Below are 17219 nucleotides of genomic sequence, written 5' to 3'. Positions count from 1 at the left end.
ACTCAATCCTAGGACCCTGGGATCATGACCTTAGCCGAAGGCACACACTTAACCATCTGAGCCACCCAGGCATCCCTTTATGCCTGTTTTAAAAAAAAAAAAAAAAAAAAAACAAAAAACTTTTTATTGACTCTGACATACATACAGAAATATGCACAATCAGAATTGGACAGCTTGATGAGTTATCACAGAGGGAACATCCGTGTAACTAGCATGCAAGTAACGAACAGAACATTGGTGACACTTGGGAAGCACCTCTCACATTCCCTTCCAGTCACCCCTTCCATTTGCTCCTAAGGTAACCACTACCCTGACTTTCAATGTCACGAATTAGTTGTGGCCATTTGTGAATTTTATGTAAATGGTATCATATGTGTTCTTTATGTCTGGCTTCTTTTACTCAACATTACTTCTGAGGTCCATCATCCACATTGTTTTCTATGGCTGTAGTTGATCTATTTTGGTTTCGCTATAGTAGTCCATTGTATATAAATACTACATGGGAGAAGACTACAATTTATCCATTTTGCTATTGGCATGCATTTGAGTTATTTCCTGCTTGGGAATATTACAAATAATACTGCTAAACACATTCTCATATGTGTTTTTCGCACACATGTGTACACGTTTCCATTGGGCATATTCCCGAGAGTGGAATTGCTGGGTCAAGGGGTATTCGTAAGGTCAGCTTTAGGAGGGAATGCCACACAGTTTTCCTAATTGTTTGAGCCAGTTAATACCCCAATAAGTAGTATATGAGTGTCCCTGTTATATATTCTTTCCAACACTTGGTATTATCAGTCTTTTAAATTTTAGTTTTCCTGGTCAGTGTGTAGTAACTTCCTATTGTGGTTTTAGTTATGTATCTGGTGAATAATGAAGCTGAGCTTCTTTTCATGTATTTACTGGCCATTTTGGTATTCTTCTTTGTAAAATGTCTGTTCAATTTCCTCACCCAACTTCCTGTTGGACCACCTTTATTCTCATTGATTTGTAGGAATTCCTTCTATATTCTGGATATAAGCCCTTTGTTGGTTATATAAATTTCAGATATCTTCTCCTACTCTTACTTGTTTCTTCACTTAATAATATCTTTTGGTAACCAGAAGTTCCTAATTTTAATACACTCAAACTTCTATGGTTAACATTTTTGTTATCCTATTTAAAAGTTGGCTTGTCCCAAAGTTATAAAAATATTATCTTCTAGAACCTTTGGCTCTTTACCTTTCATATTTACATTTACACCTGAAATCAATTTTTGCATATGGTGCAAGGTAGAATTCTCAAACCCTTTTCCCATGAAAATATTCAATTGAATTTGCACATGTTTTCCATTCCTGTAGATGCTATTGAATTTTCTGTATCCAGAATCAAACTAATGACAGTTTGTTTTCTACTTTCATATCTTTATACCTTTTTTCTTGCTTTATTATTCTAAGGTCTCCTCCAGTAAATGTTGAGTAGGAGAAGTGGTACAGACAGTATCCTTCTCTCATTCTCAATTGAAAAGAGAAAGCTTTCAGTAGTCCACCATTATGTATGATATTTCTATAGGTATTTTATAGATTCCTTTGAAAAGATTATGGAAATTCCCTTTTATTCCTAGATTGCGAACTTTGTTCACGAATTAATGGAATTTTATCAAATGTTTTTACTGCTTCTTTCCGGGACGCCTGGGTGGCTCAGTTGGTTAGGCAGCTGCCTTCGGCTCAGGTCATGATCCCAGCGTCCTGGGATCGAGTCCCGCATCGGGCTCCTTGCTCAGCAGGGAGCCTGCTTCTCCCTCTGCCTCTGCCTGCCATTCTGTCTGCCTGTGCTCACTCTCTCTCCCTCTCTCTCTGACAAATAAATAAAATCTTAAAAAAAAAAAAATGTTTTTACTGCTTCTTTTGAAATGACCGAAATAAAATAAAATAAATGACCATATAATTTTTCTCTTCTGTTTGGTTAGTATGATATCTTTTCTTGTTAACCCAACCTCGAATTCTTGGAATAAACTCCACTTGATTACTGTATTTGGTCTGTTCATATTGGCTTAGAATTTTTGCTTTGTGTTCACTAGAGAAATTAGCCTGTAATATTCCTTTGCTGTCCTTGTCAGCATTATGCTGACCTCATAAAACAGGGGGGAAAGGTTCTTAATTTCATATTCTTCTATTTCTTCATTTTCCTTGACTTTCTGCATTGGTTTCTATACATAAAAGAGCCACCTCTCCCTGTCTCAAGAAATGGTCTCCAATAGGTTGATTTCAGTCTTTTATTTTTCAAGTCTTGAATTTTCATTTGATTCTTTTTTACATTTTCTAGTTCTGTGCTGAAATTTTCTGCCTTATGATTTAATTTCTTGATAATCACGGGGTTTCTTAAAGTAGGTATTTACCTCAGAAAGTAACTAGTATTACTCTTGCCAATTGCGTTCACTTGTATTCAAAGTGTATTATGTAATTTTTCAGCGCCTCTCCATGATATACTCATATTGGATACAAATTATAAACAATGGCTACAACAGAAAATGTTTAAACTGGATGGGTACCCCATGAGTACTTTTCTGCTTTTCTGGAATCTATCCCCTTCTTTTGGAAGTAAGATTTAAGCTCTGGTGGAAAGAGAAGACTTAAAACCATTAACTCTTAAAGCCTTGAAATGCTCTTCTGTGTTCACGGCTACCTAAAATGCCAGAATTGTTAGAACAGAATAAAATCTCATATCGACAAAGACACTAAACTTCCTGATTTAAGCTACGGGAACCACTAACGGGATTTAGCAAATTCTGTATCAACAAAATTTGGATCTTTAAGGACTCCAAAGTAAGCATTACCCCAGGGAAAGCAAACATGATGAATTGCTAAATGTTCTAATGTCAGCAGTTGTTAGCATTGTAGGATCGTTCGTTTCTTCTCAAATATCCCCTCATCCGAGGGGCCTGGGCAACCAACCAACCAGAGCACCTCCCTCTTTATTCCCTGACCTCTCGTCCTGGTATTGGTTTTGTTCATAGCACTTCACCATAAGACATTTTACATCTGCTTGTGTGTTTGCCTCCCTCCTTTAGAATTTAAGCTCCATGAAAGTAGGGATTTTTTCTTTGTTTGCCATTGTAACCCCTGCACCTAAAATAGTGTGTAGCACTAGTAGGCACATGAAAAGCATATGAGATCATCTGTTTTATTAACTTAATAAGCACTGGGCTTTCTTCTGTCTCTAAAATTCCGTGTTAATCCTTTGAGGAAATTCCTAGCTCCACAGTCACCAGGAAAGAAAATTCTCTACTGTTTTAAGTCTGGGCATGGGGAACTTAATCTGTGATGTTCCCTGAAAGACACAGCCCAGTCCACTCTTCTGGGTCCAGTGGTTCCTCCCCCCAACACACACTTCTGCATTTTAACTTCTACGTCAATTCTGTTTCTTCCAAGACCATCAGGAATCTTCTAGCTGCTAATTAAATATGCCTTTAAGAACTCATCTCCCGGGGCACCTGGGTGGCTCAGTGGGTTAAAGCCTCTGGCTTCAGCTCAGGTCATGATCCCAGGGTCCTGGGATCAAGCCCCACATCGAGCTCTCTGCTCCGCGGGGAGCCTGCTTCCTCCTCTCTCTCTCTGCCTGCCTCTCTGCTTACTTGTGATCTCTGTCTGTCAAATAAATAAATAAAATCTTTGGAGGGAAAAAAAAAAACTCATCTCCCTTCATCATTTTTTCTTGAAACTCTCATGTCCTCTGGCTTCTATGACCCTATTCTTCACTGATTTTCCTGCTGTCTTTCCAATTCCTTTTTCCCAGTCTGCTTCCAAGCTTCTGCCTCCTATACATCTCCCTTAAATATTAATGTTCATCATTCAGTCATAAAATACGCATATATTATAAGCATCAAGTGTATGGCAGGTTCTGTTCTAAACACATCTTTGATGAGACAGGTCTACAGTCTGGCAAAAGAGAGTAACGCCCCCACCCCGCCAAAACATGGATGAATGGATTAACAAATAGTGTTCCAGATACACAGTGGAATACTGTTCAGCCATAAAAGGGAGTGAAGTAGTGATACATACTACAATGTGTTGGGTGAACCCCCAAAACACTAGGCTAAGCAAGAGCAATTGGCCCCAAAAGATCATATATTTTATGATTCCACCTATATGAAGGGCTGAGAATAGGTGAATCATAGAAACAGGATGCAGATTGGTAGTTACCAAGGGTAGCAAGGGGAGCGGGGAATGGGAATCAGTGGCTTAATGGGTTGAGTTTCCTGTCAGGAGGATGAAACTATTTTGGAACCAGAAAGAGATGGTTGTTGCATAACACTGTGAATGTAAATTGTAAAGGCCACTGAGTGATTCATTTTAAAATGGTTTTATTTGATGTGCATTTTACCTCAAAAAAGGGTGGGGACAATTAATGACTGGAAACAAAGGAATATAAAAAAAATCAAATAGTGATAAATTGTATGACAAAAAGAGAAGCCAGTGATGTGACAGGAAGTAACAGGAGTGTGAGAGATTACTCTCAGTTACATGGCCTGGAAAATGCAGAGGGGACACTGAGAGGACCTAAATTAAGTTGAGACCTAAATTAACAACAACAACAACAACAAATGATCTAAAGATCTGGAGGAGGAGGTCTGCAGGCAGAGGGAGTCCCTGGTGCAGATCTGGAAGGCAAGATCAAGTTTGTTAAGTTTGAGGACCAGTCAAGGAGTGGGTGGAAGAGTCTGGACCTAGGAGGAGAGAGAGGGTGGAATGAAATGGGGACAGAGAAGTATTCAGAAGAAAAGATCTGTAGAGACTATAGGCCAAGGGAAGGAATTTGAGTTTTGTTTTTAAAATATCTTTTAAGAAGACCCTCTTGATTGCCAAATAAATAATAAATTATAGAGGGGCAAATGTAGGAATGGGGAGAACAATTTTCAGGCTATTTCAGTAGTCAAGGCAAGAGATGATGGTGCTGGCTTGGTTACGGTGGAGAGAGAGAAACATCTGGGATCTGGGAAATGTGGTGGAGAACACACCAGACTGACAGGGGGTTGGCTCTGGGGGGTGAGGGAAAGAGAGGACTCTGAGATGACTCCTAGGATGGCATCCTGAGCACTGGGTGAACGCTAGTGCCATGTGCAGACATAAAAGACAAGGGGAAGGAGCAGGGTGAGAGGATAAAGCCATGATTTCTAGATAGGGCACTTACATTCAAAATGTTTATTAGACATGCAATGGGAATATCAGATAGGTGTTGGGATATGGGACTCTGGTATTCCAGCAAAAGATCAGAGCTGGAAACAAAATATGGGAGTAATCAGCACATGGCTAGCATTTAAATCTGTAGGGCTCGATGAGAATACTTTGCAGGGTATAAATGGCGAAACTGTCCTAAGACAAAGCCTCAGACCATAACACTTAGTGGTTCAATGAGAATCTTGAAGGAGAGGAGGAAAAATTGATGGCAAAGGAGGTGGGACCCGTGAGCAACAAGGTTCATTTGCAGAAACAGCCACGGGCAAGATACAAAGGAATAGGATCCACAGTAGAGGTAGAAGTTTAAGAGTCTCTGAAACTGAGTATGGCCTAAAATATGGCTAGAGGTGCAAAAGGGTGTGGAGAGATGAGGGAGCTCCCTCCTGAGAAGGAGGCACCAGGTGATGAGTGAGAAAGTGAATATCCCAGGGAAGGACAGTAGGACGGTCAGGCGGTGTTAACTAACCATCTATGGTCATGCACTCCAAGTGCAATCAGTCCCTGCAGTGATATAATCCCCACCTGCCCATCTACCTGCCCCTCAGGTGCAGGCATGGCTCAGGCTGTTTATTTAGGCCTGGGTTTTACCCAGTCCCTAGGACAGAGACAGGATACGGGCAGGGGGCGGGGAGGATGGGGGACAAGTTTCTGAATGGTTATAAGGATGGATCTGGAATATAAGCAGAGTTAGAAGGGGATGAGTGACGTGAGAAAGTGGGAATACTAGACTAAGCTGGAAGGATAGCAGACGGGTTGCTGAAAATCTTCATTAATAAATAATGTGGTTATCATTGCTGACAAGGTCGAGAACATGAACATGGGATGGGGGCCTGAAATGAAGTTCTCTCCAAGATCCCATTTTTGAACTGCTTTTTTTTTTAAAGATTTTATTTATTTATTTATTTGACAGAGAGATCACAAGCAGGCAGAGAGGCAGGCAGAGAGAGAGGAGGAAGCAGGCTCCCTGCTGAGCAGAGAGCCCGACGCGGGGCTCGATCCCAGGACTCCGAGATCATGACCTGAGCCGAAGGCAGCGGCTTAACCCACTGAGCCACCCAGGCGCCCCTGAACTGCTTTTTTTTATTTGCATGTCTTAGATGACTTCAATCAGACTCAGGGCTTAATTATCTATAACTTTGAAATATCTCTGATCCAGACCTATCTTTTGAGATCTGGACTGATCACCTATTGCATCTTCTACGTGACAATCTGAGTCTCAAGTCACTTCTAATTCAGCATTATTTAAAATCAAATGCACTTACTCCGTTCATATATTAATCTAAAAATTTTGTTTAAAATATACTCTGCCCAAATCTGTGCTAGAACCTGGGGAATCGAAAATAAGTAAGACCTTAACCCTCATGGGCCCCTTTACTGTTTTATTTTTTCTCAGTAAATGGCATTGATGTCACCCACTCATCAGTCAAGCCAGAAGTTAGGAAATCATCCGTCTGAGATCAGGTTTCCTAGACTCTGAGATGGAGATTCTTATGAAAGTGATTTACTGAAGGTAGTATTCTCGACAGAAGGAGAGTCAGGGAAGCAGTCTAAGGGAGGGGAGAAAAGCTAAACAAGGGCGAGGTCTCAGCAAGAGATTAGCTTGGCCTGGTCTCACGACAGAGTAGGTTCCCCTGGAGACAGGAAGTCGGGCGTTCTGTGCCTTGTGTCCATCAGTCCTTGCCTCTGGGAGGAGAGGGAATGGGCTGAAGGGGCTACTGCAACTTCTTGGATGAGGCAGGAGGCTCCTTCCCAGCTGCGGGTAGGTTTCCAGAGAAGCAACACCCACAGCAGCTGGGGAATGGATGTACTAGCCCATTGAAGGGAATCCTCATAGGGCACCAACAGCTTCTGCTACCGTCTGCCTCTTGAACCACTCAGATCATATTCTCTTCCTATTGTTCATTCCATTCAGGCCTAGCTTCTCCAAGCTTCTGGCTGGCTATAATTTCTGGGAAAGCTTAAGAGGAGGGTTAGTGCAACAAAATACAGGCCTTGATGCTGCAACTGGTCTCAAGGGCTTGACTGCTAGTCATCATCTCTTCACCCATTCTAGACGCCCATGCCCTTGCCAGGATGTGGTTACTTACAGTTAAAAGTGGGCACGAGGGTATTAAAAGAAATCTCCGTGGCTCATTTGAATATCAGACATGTTCCTTACCACCTCTGTTATGTAGCAATAGTCTTTTTTATCTAAGATTTTCATTATTTATTTGACAAAGAGAGAGAGAGAAAGAGAGAGCATACCCACAAGCAGGGGAAGCAGCAGAGGGAGAGGGAGAAGCAGACTCCCCGCTGAGCAGGTAGCCCAACGTGGGGCTCAATCCTGGGACCCCAGGATTATGACCTGAGCCAAAGGCAGACACTTAATGGACTGAGCACCCAGGTGCCCCATGTAGCAGTAGTCTCTGTGGTGATGAGGGCCAGGTTACCTCTGCTGGGGTACTACCTCTTTTCTGAGCCTCTGCTCTGTCAGAACGAGGTGCCCAAGGTGCCTAGGTGGCGGACAGTGCTTTAAGTTTAGTGAGAGTCTTACAGGTCTCTTGTTGGAGGCATTTTCCTCTCTGAGACCAACCACCTCGATACTCAAGATACAAAGACAGAAGGTCCGAATTCTCCAAGTGGGTCAACAGAAATGACAGAGAGTGGAGCCATTCCTCCGTCTTCCCTTCTGTTCCCAGATTCCTGTGTTCTACCTGTTGGAAACACAGTAGCGTGTAATAGCCATTGGTTGACTGTCTACACCATATCCCGGAGAAGGGTACCCCATCCTCATAGGGTATAATTTCCCAGCTGATGCCCCAGCCCTGCCTTCAGAAGTCTTATCAGGCTACCATCCTCTAGGTGGTGTTGTATGCAGGAAGTCCAATGAATGCCAAGGTCATGCCCCACTGACATACTCCTCTGCTGCAAATTAGGTTCCTTTAGTATTAATCAGGATCCCACATCAGGAAATAGGTCTCTCTGTGAGTTCTCAGGTAGTGGTCAAGGCCAAGGTCCTTTGGGCAGAAAAGGCAAACCATAGAATACATGTCAGTGCTGGTAAGGATGAAACATTGCCCTTTCCAGGGTGTAAGGAACCCTGTGTAGACTGATTGCCAAGAGGCTTGTTGGTGTCCTTGAGAGATGCTGCCCTGTTAGGAATTCCTCAGCTTTGGTCTCTGTTCCAAGCAGATGAGATACTCAACAGCACAGCTAGCTTACTTAAGCTTGGTGAAAGGCAGACCGCATCATTGGACCCACCTGTAATTTCAACTGGAGTGGCTAAGGACAGAGCTTGATCCAGTCATCCTGTCCACTTCTTAGATGCCTACTCCTCAACCAGGGCTCAGCAGCATTACAGAAACTGTTTTTTGACTAGTATAGAGTTTTCGGCCTTGTTTCCAGAATCTTAAAGGCCCTTCAATGCAACTTGCCTACTAAACTCACCTGAGGCTACACAAGGCCATTTTTTTTTCTATCAGAGACTCCTCTAGTGTGGGATCTAAGTCCATTTGGTAATAAATTAGGACTTCACAGGTCACAAAGAATTAAATGAACACTCCCATATTACCACAAAGTGTGTAACTGGGCGCTCACGACTGAGGCTTTGTCAGCTCTAATTGGACAAACGAGCTGCGTTCCAGCATTAGGGCCTTCCCCATGAGGAAGCTTCTCGTACGGCGACATGCACCATGCTGCCAGCCCTCCCCACCTGGCCAACTCCAGACAGCAATTAGCTCCCTTTTTCCTCCAATCCTTAATTTTTTTTTTCCTATTAAGCTTTCCTTGCCCAAGTCTACTATAAATCTCATTTAGCTTTTTGGAGTTGCCTAATTTCAGGTGAGTACCTCGGTTTTGACAAATTAGTCAGTATGTTTCAGGCAAGTTCCAATGTTGTCCCTGCTTTTGCAGTTGGACACAAGTAATATTCATTTCTAGAGCTTTGGAATATAATGGTGCTGTGATGTTTTCATTCCGTCAGGATTTCCCGAGCAGGTCCCTGTATTACAAAAGCAGAGAGAATTTAGTGTGGATTATCTCCCTGAGAGTTGCCCTTCGACATGCCAGGGATGAAGCATGTCTGGAAACAGGAAGGTTTAGAAGGCTTTGGTGTTCCTCATCTAACATTTCTTTCTGTCTTTAGTCTCCCCCAGATATAGTCTTCCCAGCCTCTCTGGCTGCACAGCATTCCTTCTGGAGGAAGAGAAACGAGCAAAAGAATTTGAGAAACTTCTAAATACGCATATTGAGAACTGCAAAGACATACAGAATTTACTCTTAATAAGACACCAAGCTAAAACAAAACAGACACATATGAGCTTTTAAATTGTTTTATTTGCTTCCCCCCACCCGAAGAAAAAAAAAACTCTGGCAAAATATTTACAAAGCTGAATAATGAAACTGAGAAATTTTGTTCTGTTTTCTTAAGAAATCATTTCTGTTAGGCAGCTAGAAAATATTTTTTTCGATAAAAGCTGTTTGTATTTCTACATTTACATAGTAAATTGTTCTGCTGCAGAGTAATGAGAAAATAAACATTGACTACTCCAAAAGAGATTCGTTTCCCAGTCTAAGGAATATTGTGGAATTAATATGGGGCTTTTCCCCCACTTGAATCGTGTATACTGAAAACCCATTTCGCCTGTAACAACACAAAATGAGGGAAAGGGAATGCCACCTTCCAATACCAACGCATCGAGCACAGCTCACTTGTTCTAGGTCTGGAAACTCAAGGATTTTTAAGAATGAAAGACATTATTTTGAGCTTGTCAACATCCTAAAATTTCTTTTAGGAAAAAAAAAAAACAGTACAGCTTTACTGTTTCGCGTTCATCCTTGTAATGTCTCTGTTTTAACACAATGAGACAGGGACGAGCTATTTACAACACTTAACATATATGTGCCACCAGAGATTAAGCTTTCCTGTTAATGTTAACTACTTCATGGACATGAACAAGATCAAGAAGATATAAACATTACTGTTGTGACATTCTTCTCTGTAATACTTCTGTTGTTAATATAATAAAGGAATACAAAATTCTGTGGACTGAAAACATAAATGCCAAATCTGTATACAACAGTAATAGCATGGTAGTGGACAATAAAATTCAAGTTACAAACATATAAGCATGACAATCCATTCTTTCTTTAAAAATGACATTTATATAAGATTATGAAAATCCCTCTATAGTCAAGTAAGTCCTATAGTTTTTATGGTTTTCTTTTTCTCTTCGAAAAGACTAAATCTCAACATACTGAAAGATGAAGTTAAGATGTCTAGATAACAAGTGTCATTGTCATGCGAGAAATGCAGAGCCCTGTTCCCTTTAGGAGATGGGACCGTGTACAGCTCTTGATATTTGAAGAAAGCCTTCACACAGCAATATTCATTCCAACTCAAAACAAGCCTGTGAAGTCAGCAAGGCTAGAATCCTTGTTCCTGGGAATCCAGCTGTTAAGAAACTTCTAGAATCAGGGTAATCAAGGGAGTCAGAGACGCCTGGCTTTAATTATTGGCTCCAGCCTCTTCCTTCTTCCCAGTTACCACCTTTTGTAAGCAAGCAGATGGTGAACAAGGCTTATCCACAGAAGCCCTGTTTCATGACAAAACATTTGAGGGGTACAAAGTCTCCAGTGTACCCAAAAAAGTCTATATGAGGCAAAATACAGAAGTTATGGCGCTTTAAAACTTTTTTTTTTTAAAGATTTTTATTTATTTGACAGAGAGAAATCACAAGTAGGCAGAGAGGCAGGCAGGAGAGAGGGAGGAAGCAGGCTCCCTGCTGAGCAGAAAGCCCGATGCGGGGCTCGAACCCAGGATCTGGGATCATGACCTGAGCCGAAGGCAGCGGCTTAACCCACTGAGCCACCCAGGCGCCCCAGCGCTTTTAAAACTTTTTAGTAATTTTCTAGCTGGATGCAAAATATTTATCAGTGTTATCTTTAGAAGATGGGAAGAAAAAGTATGTGTTAGGAAAAGGGCATTCCAGAAACAATTCTAAAAGCTTTGTATCCATAATGCAAATGCAAACAATGCAAAAGCTTAAATACATGTATCTTTATAATGCCCTAAATCTGAATGCCACTTCATTCTTCTCAGGCTGGAGACATGATTAAAAACTGTGTGCTGAAATAAAGTTCTAGCTAGTTCATAGAACTTCGCAGAGTCAAGAGAGCGTGAACTTGGAGCACGTCCAGGACTAACAGGGAATTTGCTCCTCTGGATTATTATTTCAAGTCCCTAAGCAAACTTCTTTTAAATCACTAGTTCAGCATTGCACTTAATACGGGCTTTCTTAAAACAGTAGTTTTCAGTATTTTTTTGCTTAACAGCGGGACTCATTGTTCAAAAGGAATCAAATGCTAAAGTCTAGCATAGATATAATCAAGATAAAAAGCAAGCCAGCTCTGTTTGCATGCTGAGAGCAGGGAAGGAACGAGGCCACCCCCCAGTCCCCCACCTCCCCCGCTCTCACTGGCTCCTCCTTGGCCACTCCCGCCCTCCAGAGACCAAAGGATACCAGTTATGGCCTCCTCCCTTCTCCAAAAGCCATGTTAGCCCATGATTTAGCTATAACATGATGGAAGGAGGAGAAGGAAAGAAAACAGGGGAAAGACCCAGGAGGCCATCTAACACTGGAATTTGGCTCAAGGAAGAAGTGAGACCTGAGTTAACTTTTGCCTCATAATGGCTTCAATATATACTTTAATTTCTCAGTTACTCAGGAGCATATTAACCAGTCTGGGAATTCAGCAAATTTGGGGGAGGGAAGGTGGGCTGCTGGATAATCAAAGGTAACCCCCAATGTCAGTCAAGACAATAGAGAGCTCTGGATTGTCTGTTGACAGAGCTGTTCTGGCTTCATGGAGCTTGGAGTCACCCACTTACCAGCCTCCCAAGAGGTAGCCCCAGCTAGGCTCTGACTGTCTCCTCCCACACTGGGAGAGCCACTAGAGCCAAGCATCCTAGAGGTTGCCTCATTAGAGGGGCCTCCGTGGCAGTTTGTCCAGGTCCCTGCTAGGCCTCAACCATGGTTACCCTGGCCCAAGCAATCTAGAATCAGAGTTTCAACAGTGATATGGGGTTATCTCTTCCCCATTCCACTATCTCCGCTAATATCAATTTTCTCTCCATCTATGTGCCTCCTATCTCTCCATGGGCCCAAAAGATCCTAGAAGAAAGGAGTCCTCTTAGGCTCCCCTGCCTCCCCTGTGCTCCTAGCACAGGTCCTGGCATGGGAGGTGTTTGGTAAGTAGTGATTGAATCCAGACATGGCTGTGGGGAAGGGGGGATACCTTCAGCAAAGAAAACGAGTAGAGCAAATTTGAGGCAGTTTATGGAAATGACAAAACACAAGATGTATGAAATTGTCAGCTGCACAAGAGTGCACAGACTATAAGTTTGTCTGAAAGCTGATGGATGTGAGGGGGACCTTCACTCTTCCTTGAGCTCACACAGGACTGCCTGAGTACACATTCCTTTTTATGTTTCAACTATGTCTAGTAGGACTCTGATACAGAACATTTGCCATGGTGCTTCATGGTCAGAGCAAATGAAACCCCGAGAATCCTAGGACTTGAGCAATATGGTAGAAAGTGTATGAGGGATTTGGGCCCAAGGACTTAAAGCCCAGTTAGCAACTGAAACTGTGCCCGACACTTCCAACTCTGTAGCCTAGGGTGTCACCAGGAGCTAAACTCTAAAGGATAAAATATTTAAACTGATAGAAGGTTCTTCCTCCTCTAATGAGGTTGCCCTGTGGCCCAGGGATGACAGTGAATGGACTATGGGCCTACTGAGTCCTGGCTGAGGGCAAATCCTGAGGGAAAGTTTTCATGACCTCCAGGGAACTCTCAGGGCAGAGGTGAGGCCAGAATATCGGCACGAGTCACAGAAGTCACCCTGGCAGCGTTCAGAAGCCATACCTTGGCCCCTTGACCTCCAGAAAGGTTCCATTTCCTGATCTGTGATCAGTCATAATACTACTGTGTCCAAAAATGGTTGAGGGTTGAAAGAGGTAATATACAGAAAACAGTTAAGAGTCTGGAACACAGCGAGTACTCAGGAAATGCTAGCTGTTAGCCCTTATTGACATCCTTGTTGCCTCTGAGGCAACAGGTCTGAGCTCAGAAAACAAAATCTATCCTCAAAGAACAATGCCATCATTTTTTCAAGGCCGTGTGCTAGTATTATAATATAAAGTAAACCTATTTCATCATTAGCAGTTTCATTAAGAAATAATTTACATGCCATAAATTTCACTCACTTCCAAGGGTATAATTCAGTGATACTTCACTAAATCTACAAAGTTGGGCAATGACCACCACAACCCAATTTGAGATCATTTCCCTCACCCCAAAAAGATCTCTGTGCCCATCTGTGGTCACCCCCTCTCCTCACGCCCAACCCCAGGCAGCCACCAACCTGCTGTCTCTGACATTTACCTGAACATTTCCTACAAATGGATTCATATAATATGTCGATGTTTGCATCTGGCTTCTCTCATTTAGTAATTTTGGTGGTTTGTATTTTAGCATGCATCAGTATTTTTTTTCTGCCTGCTATTTGGTTGTACAAATAAACCATATTTTGTTTATCCATTTCACCCGTTGATGGACATTTATTGTTTCCAGTCTGGGGCTATTCTAAATAAAGCTGTTATGAACATATACCTACAAGTCTGTGTGTGGATATGTTTTCATTTCCATTGAGCCAATTGCTGGGAGGAGAATTTCTGAGTCACATGGTATATTCATTTTGAACTTCTAAGAGAAACTGTCAAACTGTTTTCATAAGTAGCTGTACCATTTTACATTTCTGCTAGCAATGTAGATGCATTCCAAGTCTCCATATCCCCTCCCATACTTGTTCCTCTCTGATTATAGTCGTTTCAGTGAGTGTGAAGCGCATTCTAGTTTTGATTTACATTTCCCTAATGACTCATCACACTGAGCATCTTTTTGTGGGCTTATTAACCACATTTTTTCGTGACATGTCTATTCAAATCTTTTGTCCATCTTATAATTATTTCTCTTCTTATTGAATGATAAGAATTCTTCATATAGTTTGGATTTAAGTCCTTTATGAGATATCAGATTTGCATAGATTTTCTCTGAGTCTGTGGCTTACTTTTCATTTTCCTAATGCTCTTTTGAAGTGCATAAGTTTTTTATTTTGAGGTATACAATTCATTTTTTTTCTTGTATGGATTGTGCTTTTGGCATTGTATCTGAGAAATATTTGCCCAACCCAAGATCACAAATATTTTCTTCTGAAAGTTATATAATTGTAAGTTTTACATCAGGTTTGTAACCTATCTTGAGTTAGTGTTTTTTTTTTTTTTAAGATTTAATTTATTTATTTGAGAGAGAGAGAGAGAGAGGGAGAGAGAGAGAATGAAAGGGGAAAACGTCAGAGGGAGAAGCAGACTCCCCGCAGAGCTGGGAGCTGGATGCGGGACTCGATCCTGGGACTCCAGGATCATGACCTGAGCCTAAGGCAATCACTTAACCAACTGAGCCACCCAGGTGCCCCGAGTTAGTGTTTTTGTATTGTGTAGTGTAGGAGTCCAGATTCAGCTTTTCAAATATGGCTGCCATTGTCCCGGAAGCATTTGTTGAAAAAATTCTTTCCCCCATCCGTAGGCCTAAACTACATAGTCTTAATTCTTGTAGCTTTGTACTAAGTTTTGATATTGAAAATTGTAAATCCTCCAACTCACAGGATTTTTTTTTAAGATTTTTATTTATTTATTCGGTGGGGGGGGGGATAGAAAGAGAGAGAGCATGAGCAGTGGGGGCAGAGGGAGAGGGAGGAAACAGGCTCCCCATTGAGCAGGGAGCCCGACGTGGGACTTGATCCCAGGACCCTGAAATCATGACCTGAGCTGAAGACAGACGCTTAACCGATGGAGCCACTCAGGTGCCCCTACAAGTTTGTTTTGGTTGTTTTGGTCCCTTGTATTTCCACATAAGTTTAGGACTAGTTTGTCAGGTTCCTGATGTTGCAAAAACAGGACTGCTGGGATTTTGATAGGGGTTAAAATGACAATTCTCTCCAAATTGATCTATACTGAATCTCAACTTGGTGAGAATTACCATCTTCATAAGAGAATCGCTGTCTTAGGAGTCCCAGGATGAAGCTCATAGGGAAACACTCTTGGGAAGGCACCCTAGGATAGATGCTACAAAATTGACAATTTAAACAGAATCTCTTCCTCCCTTGCCTGCCAAGGAGGGGGGAAATAAAATCCCCTAGGACCTAAGTGGTTAGAGGAAACCATACTTATTTTGACACTGACAGTTGATAACTAATCACTAAGATCTCTGCTGGATCACAAGACCCTGAGGTGTGACTTCCTAAACACCATTCACTCACATAGAACTGATATGGAAGAACCTATCAGAGATAAAACTTATTGGCTCTGCTTGAAACACGCAGAGTTTCAACTCAAACTCTGCGTGTTTCACACAAATGAAAATAAGTTTTCATTTATTTCATCAATATGTCTTTTGTGATGGGGTTGCCTGGCTGCTCAATTGGTTAAGCAGACAACTCTTGATTTTGGCTCAGGTCATGATCTCCGGGTGCTGAGATTGAGCCCCACCTTGGGCTCCGCAGTTGGTGGAGAATCTGCTTGAGGATTCTCTCCTTCCCTTTACCCCTCCCCCTGACTCATGCTCCCTCTCTCTCTCTCAAATAAATAAATAAATCTTTTTAAAAATATGTCTTCTGGGGCGACTGGGTGGCTCAGTGGGTTAAGCCTCTGCCTTCAGCTCAGGTCATGATCTCAGGGTCCTGGGATCAAGCCCCTCATCGGGCTCTCTGCTCGGCAGGGAGCCTGCTTCCTCCTCTCTCTCTCTCTGCCTGCCTCTCTGCCTACTGTGATCTCTCTCTGTCAAATAAATAAATAAATAAAATCTTAAAAAAAAAAAAGAAAAAAAAGTAAATAAAAATATGTCTTCTATGGTCAACTACCTAAAAGATACGGTGAACTGCCTAAAAAATTATTACAGAAGATGAGGCCAAAGGGCCAATACTAATACTACACTATGTTGTACTTGAGGTATGCACAATAGATCTGTCTTCATCAGAGAATTTTATACTTCAAAATGATAAACTATAAAAGAATGGAGTTAACATTCTCCCCATTTGGTATGATCTCTTTCGGGTTTTTGTTTGTTTCTGAAAACAAGAATATTACAAGCTTTGAAATTCTTCATTTTCACCAGCTTGGGGAAAATTTTCCAAAAGTCAGTACTGTTTGAGCTCAAACTATTTCCAATCTAAACATATCTCTTGGCTGAGATAAATTATTTGATGGGTAATTCCCAAATGATTTTGATGGATAAAATTGTGAGTAACCCAGGTAAAACAGCTCTTTGGCTTCAAAGTTTGCTACATACAAAGTTAAATTTATAACCAAATGTTTTTATATTAGCAAGAGTTGAACCCAAGTATTTTGGGGATATATATATATATGTGTGTGTGTGTGTGTATAAGTACATGTATGCCATGTATACACACACGCATACATATATACACACACACATGAAGCTCTGAAAATAACAAAATGAGATAGGAGAAAACTTTTGGAAGCAAATATGCTTATGATATAGGTTGTGATGGTGGTTTCATAGACATATACTTATCTTCAAATTCATCAAACTATAGGCATTAAATATGTACAGCACTTTGTATGTCAATCATATCTCAACACGGTGGTTTAAAAAACAAACATGAGTCAGAACATCTCAGAGCTTGGGAAATACACACATAGTTATGTCACTATTTTTAATATTAAAAATATGAGTACTTAAGAAAATAGAGGATTTAATGGCCCAAGATAATTAATTCATTTTGGAAAATATGCATTTATTTCATTGAAGATATTATGCTACCTGGATAAGGTACCCAAAATTTTGAGTCTGATGTTAAAGCCAACCAGTTCATAGTACTTTGCTATATGACCCTTAGCAAACTAATACACTCATATATCCCAAACTTAGAGCTGAGGAAGC

The 17219-nt window shown here is 41.4% G+C and overlaps 1 protein-coding gene across 2 annotated transcripts in view; it reads left to right on the top strand.

Moving 5' to 3' along the window:
* DEUP1 (deuterosome assembly protein 1) overlaps positions 1–10523 on the top strand; it is an 83589-nt gene extending 73066 nt beyond the window's left edge. The window contains exon 14 of one of the 2 annotated variants that reach the window (XM_047693268.1): positions 9343–10523. In XM_047693268.1, the coding sequence (XP_047549224.1) occupies positions 9343–9358 (16 nt within the window). In that variant the 3' untranslated portion in view covers positions 9359–10523. The remainder of the gene's footprint in view (positions 1–9342) is intronic. The other variant, XM_047693267.1, reaches the window with a different exon arrangement.
* Positions 10524–17219: the final 6696 nt, after the last annotated feature.

Source organism: Lutra lutra, chromosome 10 (genome assembly GCF_902655055.1).
Source record: "Lutra lutra chromosome 10, mLutLut1.2, whole genome shotgun sequence".
NCBI lineage: Eukaryota > Metazoa > Chordata > Mammalia > Carnivora > Mustelidae > Lutra > Lutra lutra.
Note: the sequence above shows the minus strand (reverse complement) of the source record. Positions and strands in the feature narration are given on the sequence as shown.